We start from the raw sequence: 13087 nt of genomic DNA on the forward strand, positions 1-13087 counted from the left end.
TAGGAGAAGGAAATCATGTGGCCCTGCATCTCTCCTCTGGGGATTTCACACCTGAAGGTGTGCCCAGGTGCACCGAGCGTCCCTTCCCCAACAGAGGATCACAGCATCTGTTCTTCTGCCAGCTGCCTAGGAGCCCCTGATGGCTCTACCTCCCACCTTACCAGCTTGCTACCTGTTTCCTTGATGTCCCTACCCAGTGAGTGAAACCTAAGCTGCCAAGTGATGGAAACACAGCTCCCAGACAGTCATCTGCCACGTAGATCTGTCACTGTTGCTAGGAAATCACACTGTGAGCAGCCTGCAGAGAGCCTATTTCTGAATATAGGTATCATGGGAACTTTCTGGAGATACCCTTTAAAAGTATACACATAACATTTAGTAATAAAAAGATTTGGTGTTTTCATATAAGCTTCAACTTACCATTGAAAGAGTTTTCCCCCTCCTCACTCCCTCCTTTCTTTCTTCCTTGTGTTGTGCCCTCCCCTCTCTCTCTCTGGAAATTTAAGCCCTACTATCATTTTATATTTATAACTTCTAAGATACTTGGGGTTTATACACATAAAAAAAAAACTATAACGGCCTACAGTGATATGGCCCTTTCCTGAAGCAGCGGGTTTTGAATTATTAGCAGGTGCAGGATCTAATTTGAGCCCTGATGTCTTCCATGTCTTAGAGGCTGAGGTAGTCCTCACTATGTGTCATGAACAATTGATGCTCTCTACCCACTTCATTTTTCTCTCAAAGCCAAACTCATCTAAGAGAATCAAAGGGCATTCTCTTGTCCTTGAGAAGTGTCGGCTCTAACTGAGTGATGATAAGAACACATTATTTACAAATATATACAAATAGATTGTGTTATTGTGCAACTCTTTTATATCAGTACTGAGGCAATAGCACCATGATCAAGACTGGAGTGGTATCCATAGAAAGGTAGACTTAAACAAGCCACAGTGGGAGTTATGAATGGTAGTTAAGAAGAAGGAAAGCATTCCAAGTGGGTGGAATGGCATGAGAAGAGGCATGGAGGCAGGAGTTATTAAACTGTGTGTGGGCAGTGAGCAAGCAAGTAAGCTGGGTTGGACCAGCCTGACCACATTGGTGTGCATGAAGAGATACCCACACCTACTGTACCCTCTGCTTCCCCACACTCATTGTTTAGGTCTTAGCTTAGGCATCCTCCTCTGGCTCACACCCTACCTTCAGCCAAGTCCTGCTAAGTGCCCTCCCTGGTTTTCTAATAGCACCCTGTCTGCCTTCTGCTGTCATTAATACACTCCATTATGGTGGCCACTAGTCTCCAAGCCTCTTAGGGACAAAGACCATGTCTTGCTTACTCACGCCTGTGTCATTGGCTCCTGGCTTAGCTTAGTGCCTAGCACTTAGTAGGTACTTAGTGAAGATTTGTAGGAGGCAGAAGGAAGCAGGATGCGTAGATAAAGTTGCCCAAATATGGGAGGTATGGACAACAGAAGGCCCTGAACTATGGCTGAAACTCTCATACAGAACTGGAGCACTAGTCCTGGAATTGCCACCTTCCCACCAAAGCCCCTTGTAAGACCTCAATGTATTTTACTCCCGTAAAGCAGGAGAAACTCCACTTACATTCTTGGGAGTGGGACATCTTAGCTGAGTTAGAATCAATCAAAATACAGCAGTTCCATAAACACACACCTCTTTGCACCAGTGCTGTCTTTTAGAAAGAATGGTAGGTTTTGTGGATAGAGCATCGTTAGGGGTCCATGAAAAACACAGCACAGAAACACTGGGGCTCGTGCAGAAGCTGCTGTGTATTTAAATCCCTTCCACTGCCATTCTCTGCCGAGGAGAACAGCCTCTGGTCGTCTTTTCTTTTTTCTTTTCTACCATTGAGTTATTTATACCAGTCCTGTTTCCTACCGATAAAACATAAGTAGAGACCACTTAAATGAGAACCTCTCTAATAGTTTCTCAGTGATCCTGATAGAAAGAAGAAAGCAAGGGAAATATTGACCAACTGAAAACTCTTACTGAAGATGTTTGGGAGTCCTCCCCATAAAATTGACTATGTCCTCCCCACCCATTCTGCTCATTTCCACCTTGTGAGATAGGGGTGTCATCTGAACCCTTCCCCATGAAACCTTTTGTAAATTGTTCAGCCCCCTAAATTCCTTTTCCCCCACATAGGAGCTACAGATTGGACTACTCACCTGACTCTATGAGTTTGGGGATTTGTCAGCTGATATTTACAAAGGGTCTATTGTATGGAAAGCACAGAAGAAAAGCCCCTATTACTGTAACAAGTAAAATGAACAGTCTTCTACATAAACAGTGTATAATGGATTTAAATTTTAGATTTTTTGTCATAGTTAATTATTTATTAATTGCAATGTAAGAGCCGAAACCCATAATTTAATAACAGTTATCATTATTAATATGAATGAAATGGAGCAAGACTGGGCGTGAATGGAGACAAAGGAGTTTCCATTTCAGTGGTGATCCAAAAGACCTATACACACCTAAGTTCCATACACACACACCCCTTGGCACAATGCTGACTTTTAGAAATAAGGGTAGGTTTTGTGATTCAAACAGTGCTCCCTGAACCTAAAAATTATATCCTGTCCTCCTCTCTCCTGTTCCACCCCTCACTTCTTTCTAGGAGCAGAAATTCCTGCCTTCTCAGGAAACTCTGGGTCATCCCTCTCTCCTCTGCCATCAGCCCTTCTTCACAGCTCCTTCCCATCAGCATTTTGATACTTTCAAATCCAAACATCTTTTTTAAATGTACCCCTCCACAAACACTCATTACCTCCAGACCCTGCCCTTTATCTCATCTCCCTGCTCTGCCAAAACGAACAAAGAGCTGCCTCTCTTCACTGTCTCCCCTCCCAGCTCCTTCCCTCTTCCCCCTCAGACCAGTCTGTCTCTGCCCCAAGGACTCCATCAAAGCCACTCTTTCTAACATCCCCAGGGGCCCAAACCTGAGGGACCTGTTTCAGTTCTCCCCAGCACCTGGTAGTGAACACCTTTCCTCCCTTGGCACACACCTCTCCCCCATTCTCCTGCAGTCTGCAGTGGGCCTGGCTCTACCCAGTCAGCTCCTCAGTCTGCCCGGAGGGCGGCTTCCTCTATGGAGGGTATGGCAGGAGGAGTATCAGTGGTTGTCCAGAAGGCAGAGTGGGAGGAGGAGATGTGGGGGCAGGAAGCACTGGGTTTTCAGGGCAGGTGGGCAGATCAGAAACCGGGGGCAGAATTATGGCTTGGTGGGCGGAGCCCTGGCAGGCAATGTGGAGGGAGCAATTGGGGAGGACCTTGGTCAGTCAGCCTGCGGTTTGTAATGCTCTGTAATGTTCTTGTTGGTAATGAGTTTCTCCTTCATTGTTAGTTTTGTTTTTCCCAGTTCATTTAGCACATCATTTAAATTCCAGTCCTTCTACAGGAATTGTCAGAAAACCCAGAAAATGCCTACCTTCCACCTTCCCTCCCCCTCCATTTTCACATGCCCTCTGCTACTTGAGAAATTCTGTGGCCCTCTCCACCTGCAAATGTATGTATGCTCTTCTGCTTTGTCAGTTGTCCTCATTTACCTCAAGCTAAGTATTTGTTCTGCTCTGTTTTTCTATTCTCTCTGAAAATCCCATTGCACTGTTACACTGGCATTGATTTTGTTTCTTACATTATCTATTGGCCTCCTCTTATTCAAGACAAGGGTTTTTATTTTATTTTCCTTCTTTTGCCCAATCCCTCCTTTCTCTTAATATTCTATTTTTATATTTATTTTATTCTATTGTTATATTTAAATTTAGGTTAGCTTAGTGTTACATTATCATGACTGATCAATGTTATTCATTCTAGTAAAACCACAATTACATTTTTTTTCCTGCACAGTTGTCACTTTTTTACCAAACAGCTAATAATTGTCATCTTACTTCATCTGCCTTATCTTCTATATATTTATTACTAACTACCCCAAACTTTGCCCCAGCTTGTGGGTTATTCTATCAGTCATGTCTTTCTGTAGTAAGCCTTCCTGAACCTTCTGGCCTGACCTGCCTTCATGCTTGTCTGGAGGGTTCTCTTATCCACTCTCCTGAGTTGTATCCCCTATTTTCTGGCATCTTTTTAAAAACTCCTTTGTTTATTGAAGCAAAATCTTAATAAAGTTCAAGTCTAGTCTCATCCATTATTTTGAGGGGGCTCCCTTTTTGTCTTAAAATGCCCATTCTTTTGCTCTGATCAACTTTCTTGATTTGCTTTTAGGTAATTATTTCCTCTGCTCTGTTTTTTCTGTACTCTCTGGAAAGCCCATTATACTGACCTCTTGAGGCCATCTTCTAATTTTTTATCTCCCTTCTGGTTTTTTCATGTTTACAGGTTTTTGTTCTACTTTCTGGGACATTTCCTCAACTTTATCCTTAAAATCAGCTCTTGAACTTTTAATTTCTGAATTGTGTTTAATATCTAAAGTCTTTTTAATTTTTGTTGTTGTTATATAATACCTTGTTTTTGTTTCTTTGATATCTTTCCTTATGTTTCTGAAGATATTAATGGTGGTGCATGTGAGTTTATGGTGTGTTGTTTTTTTTTTAATTATCTTTCTTGATCTATTTCCTTCAAGTTGCTGTTTTTCAATTTCTTTGTTGTGATTTCTGTCTTTCATATCTGTGGTTTTGCTCACATGTCTGTCTGGTAATCTTGGTTTTCTGCTCATATTTAAAAACTGAATTGGGAATTCCTGAAAACATGGAGCTTGTTGACTGTGTCACTATAGGGAGACTTGGACATTTAAGTGGAGAACCTCTGACAACCGGAGAAGAGTTCCCAGTCTCTTCCCTGCAAGGAGACAAGCCTTCCTGCCATCTCCCTAGGCTACCAGGCAACCCCAACATATAGCTTACATAGTTCATCCTTCCCTGATTTCAGCACGGTGACCCCAACCTTCAATTCTGGGGCCTTCTTCTCCAGAAAGGGTGAGACAGCTGCCAAGTGCTGTGGTATCTCAGAGGTGACTGGACATCAGACTATGTCTCCAATAGAGCTATAATCAGCTCACACTTCCTAAATATTTGGGGGCTTCTGCAGGTGTAAATTGGGTTAATTCTTGGCTTTGCCATTGCTGGCTTTGGAGTCTGTTTTCTGGGGCTCCTGCTAAGTTCTTAAACAACTCATTCATCTGCTGCCCACCTTCCAGGATTTGGTTCCTCTTTTCTCTCTTGTTCTTTTAGCCCTTATGGGTTTATCCTTTTTTTAAAAAGAATCTTGGAAGGAGCAAAAGTATGTGCAAATGACCATCTTTAACCAGAACCTAATAATTCTTCAGAACAAGTTGTCATTTGCTAAATTTTAGCCTCTCGTAATCTATCTTTATATCTGTGTCCTAATGAAATAGTGTTTTTAAAAATAATTTCTGAGAGCTTTGTGATTTTCAGGTTGCTACAGGTAGCTGTGTCTTTTCAACTGGGTGTACCCAGTGACTGGTGTTCCTTAAAGGGGTTCCTAGTTGGAAATCTTAATAGCCCCTAATCTTGCCTTAATGTGCTTAAGTCTTCTATTCTTCAGTGCTTTTTAATGCTTATTAGAAGCCAACAATTTATTTTAAAAATTGAATTATACAGGATTCCTTCTCAGTGAGCTGTTGATCTAAATTAGTGGTTAGCAATCCCTGTTAATTAGTTATATCCTTTACTCCCTGTCAACGTATCATCATTTCATGAACATGGAATTCTGCTTTGAATCATAACATTACTTGTTAGGACAAGTTAGCTGTTACCTTCTACTTGTTAATACAAGTGTTTCATATATTGTTTTAACTGAATGGTTTTTGGCCTTTAGCCGAAACTTTTGCTTACTGCCCTCATGTAGATCTAGTGGAAATTAGAAAGTGGTTTTTGCCAACTCAGTTCTGCTTTGAGCCATTTCCTGGTTGCAGCTGATTATTCGGTGCAGCTGTATTAATCATTGAGGCAGTGACATTCCCTTAGAGATGGTTGGACTGTACATACCCTTTGCAAAGTGGCAACCCAGCAGGTAGCATTCAGACATAGAAAGCCTGCGTGCTGGGAGTTCATATCCACAGGTGCCCAGGAAGCCTCAAAATCAGGTCTAACTTGCAGATTCCTTCCTTCAGTCTTTTCCATTTCAGCTGCTGTTACAAATTTCACATGTTAGCATGTGACTGTGGAGCAATAAAAGAGAATCAGCAGTAAACAGGAAAATTAATGCTGGTCCAACGATGCAAGCTGTTGGTGTGAAAGGAGATTTAGTTGAGGGGGAGGCTATACCATTAACTCACCCCCTAAAGCAGGGTGGGCAACCTGTGGCCTCCAGGCCAAACCCCACTTGAGGCCTGATTTTTGCTGTCCTCTATGGAGATTTTTATAGTTCTAGGGTAGTGAAAAATTATATATATATATGTGTATGTATATGATGCGAAGTAAGAAGAGAAAGAAAAGGAGGAATAAGAAAGCAGAAGGAGAGAAAGGAAGAAAGCTCAACAGAGGCTATATGTATGTGAGCTATAAAGCCTCAAATATTGTCTTTTTGGCTCTTTACAGAAACAGTATGCCCACCCCTAGTCTAGATACCATGGCTAGCCTCATCCCTTTCCTGTCCCTCTCTTACACTCCTTCCCCAGTCATGGAATGTTCTCCAAGTTTTCCTAAGGCTTTAGCAACTTAAATATGTATGTGTGTTCGTGTGTGGTTTCCAAAAAATTTAATTCTAGACAGATCTGAGTCATCAGCTCTCAAGTGTGTGGCATCGAAGCAGATTTACCAACATAAAGGCTGGCGTTAGATATATGAGTGCACATTAAGTCAGCATGATAGACTACGTGCCTAGCTATAATGGAGAAAAAAAAGCAAAATTATGAACAGTATTTTTATAAACCCTTTGGGCTTAGTTGGAAATACTTTCAGAAAGATATATGTTGAACTTGTTTCTCTTTGTAAGTATAAAATGTAAATAAAATTAAAGCATGCTTTTATGATACAAATATCCTGTTTACTAAAAGCCTAACCAAAGAAAAAGTTTCACTTAAACAATTACCTTTGGAATTAGATAAGTATTTTTTTTTAAATTATGGCTTTACCAATTATTCTTCCTCACTATGGATATTAGCCAAAATGTGGTCTTTGTCCATCAGAGATGTGCATGTTCCTCATCACTGTAGGCTTTCTCACTTCACCGCGTTTTCCTTGACATGCTCTAAGTTTAAGGCATCCACATACCATTTCCAGGTGAATTTTCCAAAACCTTTGCTCTGATTCTGCCAAATCAGTCTGATCAACAGTAAGAGATGAAACTAAACAAGTAAGGTATCAAACATTCCTTTTTCTAGTCAATTAATATGAAAGTTCTGGGAAATGCAGGTGGCCCAGTGTCACAGTGCTCCAAACATTGTGCTATAACTCTCTGTGCTATGGGATGTTCTCATGGTTGTCTTGAGTGCATTGAAATTTAGCATCCTGGTAACCTCATTACTTCTCCAATCATGAAATGGTATCCCTGTGCTGCCAAAGAGTTAATTATTAAGAATAGGATGTTCAGATGATTGCTCAGAAATGAAGCTGTGAGGCCAGCTTCTGTCTCTAATACCCAACCTGTGTCCAAAATACAACTGTGGCCAACATGGAACATTCATCGTTGAGTAATTAACTTAATGCTCTATTCTTTTCTTTACTCCCCACTGTGACTCTGATCCAGGCCCACTGAATCCTGTTATCATAGGATTCATCTTCATCTGATAAAGAAAACTAGCTCTGGGGATAAGCATTAAAGTCAAACATTACTTTGTAATGTCTTTCCCTTCTTTGCCAAATGGTTCATTTATAAGGATAATTCAAATTATATAGTATTTTCTGTTTGGGTATTAGATTTTTGAAAACCAGAGGTCAACATTAAGCCAGTGGCTTTATTTCTTTAAAAAGCAGGAACCTAGCATGAAATTCCAGTGAAAAGCTGGTCTTCAAGCTCATGAGCACATCCTGTGCATTGTGCAGTGTAGGCCTGAGGGGCCACTGTCCAGATCCTTAACTGTGGCAACTGTAGGTGTTTAAGGAAGGAATAACAGCATAGCTGAATTAAAGGAGGCAGAGAGATGCTAATATACCCTCTCTTAGCAGGAAGTAAACCAATTGTGCACTTTTTGGAGACTTAATCATCTGAGATGTATTGAGGCCCACTGCTGACTATGTAGAGCAAGGGAATTCATATTTAATACAGAGGTGAAAGGAATGGTTAATTAGGTATTAAACTTATTCCATACTGGAGTGCATTGACTTTATAGTAAATATCCATAAAACTACAAAAATTTAAAAAAGGGGGGCGACAGGAGAAATTAATTAATTCATAATAATTGACTTAATCAGGAATAGTCTAAAGAAGTTAAAAATATTTAAATTCCCTGAAAGTTGCCCAGTTCCTTATTTTGAAAATCTGGTCATTTCTAAAGTCTTGCTTCTGAACCCATCATGATTTTCTTAAAAAGAAATGGGGAGGGAGGAAGCCCTACCCTTTCTAAAGAGATCTAAAAAGGCTCTGAAAGTCACTGTTCCCTAATAACAAGGTTAACTGCAGCCTGGGCTCCTGTCATTAATGAGCTTACCTACTACTGCAAGGAAAAGGCTGGGCCGGCCTGAGGGATCACAGTGTGGCCAAATGCTCCCAAGCAATTAAAGGCTGATTAAGTGTTTATCTTCTTTACAGGTGGGAAGGAAAGAATGAAAATGAAGTGGGCAGATGTAAAGAGACTGGCAAAGTTCATGTGACTGTGGACCTCAAATACTACCGACCAACTGAAGTGGTAAGGTTTCCTGGCCACCCTGTGTGTGGCCACACTTGGCTGCTGTCTGGGAAAATGCTCACTGGATGCCAAAGCCAACCTTCAAGCTCCCCATCAGGCTATCTGGTGTCTTTTAGTGGGCATGTTCCAAACCAGAGACCAGTGAATTGAATTTGAGATGTTGTTCTCATCACAAAATCCATTGCTTTAAAAAGGAAAGCAGGGGTAAAACACACCCAAGGAAATGGTGAGTCTACGGAAACAGAGACTCGTATCAATGACAGCTGTCATTGTGTTAGTCCCCTGCTTTGGTGGCTGATCCCAGGTACCTACAGGATGTCTGACCTACAGGGCCCTCCATGGCCTGCAGGGTCTCAAGATCTGGAAGGCTGCCTGCCTCCTCAGTGTACACAGGCACATGCACACACACATACTCATGTGCACACACAAACGTAAGCCATAAGTGGTCTCCCTGAACATTAACACACAGCTCAAGTACTGTCTTTCTTTGATTTGTTTTCTAGACAACATACTACACTGCTGATGTTTCTATTCCTTCCTTCTTATCTATAGTATATGCGATCCATAATTATATTATAACATCTATTACAAATTATTATATTCATTTGTTTACATGTTTTTCTCCCTTTACAAAGCTGCAAACTCAGGATAAGAACTTTTTAAAATATTTTCCACTGTAACAAAATGGGTGCTTAATAAATGTTGATTGATGGGTAGATGCATGGATAGATTTCTAAACATCAAGATTTCTGTGTTAGGAAATGACCTGTAGATTATTAGATCATCCTCCTTTCCTAAATTTATAGAACCTTTTAGTGTGGTGTTGTCACTTTAGCACTTTAAAATGGTCCACCCTTCCATGGTGACCAAAACTCAACATGTTACATATACCTAAAGATAACAGAAATGGCATAGCCAGAGAGAAATGTTCAGACATGATGGTAACCTAGTGACATACCCATGTACTGTGAAAATGGAATCCTGCGAACCTGTTTTACCTGTGTTTTGAACCAAATTCCTGTGTGTTGGACAACCCCTCAGAGCTTAGGAAAACCCCAGTGAAGAAAGACTGAAAGTGCCCATGTCATCAGTAACCACCCTTTAAAATGTCTTGTTTCAAACAAAAGAAAAAAGAAGTCTTGCACCCTGCACCCAGGAGGAAGTGAAAAGGAAAGATTAAATAAGCAGTGCGCAAAGACAGGGCTGTAGAGTGGAAGCTTTGTCCTGGCATGGGCGTGGCAGGGCCTCTGGCACTAGGAACAAAGACTCCCTGTGCTGATGCGGCGGGTATGCCTAGGAGAGGACAGAGGACTTGCTCTGTCTCTGAGGGAGGAAGATCCTAGCACACCCTGCTGACATAGCACTGAGGTCCCTGTGGAGCCCCTAGCCATACTGGCGTTGTTTCCCTGTCCTAAGAGGTGCCACAAGGTGTCAGTTTTCTAGAACTTTGCACAGATAACATAAACAGGCAAAACTGTTTCTATGCTAACAGAATTTGTCACCTCAGAGTGGAAAATTTACTGAGCCAACAGAAAGCTCAATCCTTATAACAATTTTACATGGCTCTTTCTCTCTCTGACACCAAAATAGTTTCAGAAGCTCAGAAGTCATTAAGAATGGCCTGTCTGTCATTCTCACTTGGCAAGGCGTGGGATTGATAAGAGCACATAACAAAAGAATTTGCTGAACAGGAAAAGGACCCTTGGACTAACAAGACAGTTCTTGAAGTCTGTTCTGTCAACCCTTCTTTCCTGTCCTAATGCTACATCCCTCCCCCTTTCTTTGTTCATTCAAATGTCATTATCATACCTGCTCTGCAACTCCATTCACACTAATGCTATGTGAGCATAAGAGTGGTGTCTTATTTCCTGTGCCCCCTTTATTTGCTTGTTGATCTAGCTCCCATCCCAATGCTCTCATTTACTGCTTAAATTTTGATGTTAACCTGCATGTCATCTTTCTTAGCCTTTAAGCTGCATTAATTTTGTTCACTCCACTTCAACTAGGTATTCTATTGGGCAAGCTTCTCTTGTACGGGGAGACTAAACTTTTAACTTCATTCCTCAGAACAAGGAGTTTTCCCAAAACTGGGATCAATTCTGTAGCCTTTTGTTGAATTGCCTTGGGGGTAATAGGATTCCTCCAGTGGAAAGGTGACCAGAACTGAGCACTGACTTGTAAATGAGCTCTCAATTACCTTAGGTGTGGGCCTTAATAGCCAACACATTTAGAGAGTCACTGGGCATGAGTCCTGGAAAGTGCTAAGCTCCTCTGAGGTGCAGCAGCACTTGGTGTAGTGCAGGATGGAGTTCTCCCACATCTGCACTGTGTCCTTCCCACTCAGTGTTGAAGTTCTTCTCACCAGTTCCAAGGCTCCATGCATTCATCCTCAGATTCTGTAAAAGCGTGTTCTCCTGATGAGTGTAATCGTGTGTATCCCAAGATCTTCAGCGCACAAGGAACTCCAAACCCCAGGGTGTAAACTTGATCTCCTTACCATCCAACGGTTCCAAAATGACTGATAGGAAAAAGAGAGAGAGAGAGAGAGAGAGAAAGAGAGAGAGAGAGAGAGAGAGAGAGAGAGAACATTTGAAAAGAAAAAAAGTGAGGGACATATCAGGTCTCAGAACACCAGTAACCTAAAGCAAGACTAAAGGGACATAGTGCTTTAGGTTGTTATTTGAATAAGATGCAGACTAGTCCTGGGAAAGGCTCTTTTCCTCCTGGAGGCCAGGAGAGTCTATAGCAGTGATGGCGAAACTTTTGAGCTCGGCGTGTCAGCATTTTGGAAAACCCTAACTTAACTCTGGTGCCATGTCACATATAGAAATTTTTTGATATTTGCAACCATAGTAAAACAAAGACTTATATTTTTGATATTTATTTTATATATTTAAATGCCATTTAACAAAGAAAAATCAACCAAAAAATGAGTTCACGTGCCACCTCTGACACGCGTGTCATATAGGTTCGCCATCACTGGTCTATAGAGCATGTTCACACAGCGCCAGGAACGTCTGTCCTCATCGGTGCCTCTGCAGAAACTTCAATCCTGCTTACGTACCAATATGAAATGAAGGCTTTTGTTCTGAGCTGAGGACTCTGGCATCCAATTAGAACTGAATAGAGTCATGTTTTTGCTTCTTATAAACCTCTGGGTTTCCTTTGAACATTTAGGAATATTGCTACTGTGGAGAGCTTAATCCTGAAAATTAGACTTTAAATTTCCCATTGCCCTGAATTCCAGTATTTGGTGATGGCATTATCAATGTTTAAGTTCTGTCCTCTTAAAACTCCTGTCTCTTATAGAGTTTTCTATATGTGCATACATTTACACCTAGATTCATTGCATTGTGCATTTATTTGTAGAGAAGTAGGGTTGTGGTTAGGTGCGGGCCCCAGGGCCAACTGCAGCAGTTCAGAAACTGTCAATCACTAGCTGTGTACCCTTAGGCAAGTCACTTCTCAGTGCTTCTGTGTCTTTAAAAATGGGTTTGATAATAGAACTTCTTCTAAAGAGTTGTTGAAAATTAACATACCAATATACAAAATGCTCATTAGAACAGTATCTGGCACACAGTAAAATACCCAATGTTGATGTATTTTTTTAATTTATTGATTTGAGAGAGAGAGGTAGAGAAAGAGAGAACATTGACTTGTTGTTCCACCCATCTATACATTCATTGGTTGATTCTTATATGTTCCCTGACCCGTGATTGAACCTGTAACCTTTGGGTATTGGGGTGATGCTCTAACCACCTGAGCTACCCAGCCAGGTCTGATGCTGTTATTGTTATTCATTTATTCATTATTTACCAAATACTGTGTTAGACCCTGGGAATACAGAATAAGTAAGACAGACACATCCCCTGTTCTTGTGGAGACTGTAGATATAGAGGTCTCTATCAGTTACTTAAACCTAGTACCTTTTGAAAAGTAGAATGGCATCATTGGTGAATTATATAGATTAACCAATAAAAGCTAGGTAACAAGGTATAATCAAAGCTACTAGAAAATGTTAATAGATACTTTGATTTATTTTATTCTTGTTTTATCTTGATTTCTGTCCTTTCTGATCTTTTTTCAGAAGATTAAGTAGATGTTCAGTGGTATGGGAGTAATGAAAATATAAAAACATTGATATTGACCTATTACTTACTTTAATCACAAAGGTATCTTACTCTTGCTTGAGAATGTTTAACTTAGAGAATTTAAAAAGGCTGAGTTAGTATTCAGCCTAATGTGCCAAATTTGTAACCACATCAAATGCTCAATTCACTTTTTTAAAAAAATCTTTTTTTCCCT

General features: G+C 40.8%; 1 protein-coding gene across 1 annotated transcript in view; it reads left to right on the forward strand.

Moving 5' to 3' along the window:
- GMDS (GDP-mannose 4,6-dehydratase) overlaps positions 1-13087 on the forward strand; it is a 539088-nt gene that overhangs the window by 437883 nt on the left and 88118 nt on the right. The window contains exon 9 of the mRNA XM_015557241.1: positions 8686-8782. Coding sequence (XP_015412727.1) covers positions 8686-8782 — 97 coding nt within the window. The remainder of the gene's footprint in view (positions 1-8685; positions 8783-13087) is intronic.

The sequence above is a fragment of the Myotis davidii genome, unplaced genomic scaffold (genome assembly GCF_000327345.1).
Source record: "Myotis davidii unplaced genomic scaffold, ASM32734v1 scaffold230, whole genome shotgun sequence".
NCBI lineage: Eukaryota > Metazoa > Chordata > Mammalia > Chiroptera > Vespertilionidae > Myotis > Myotis davidii.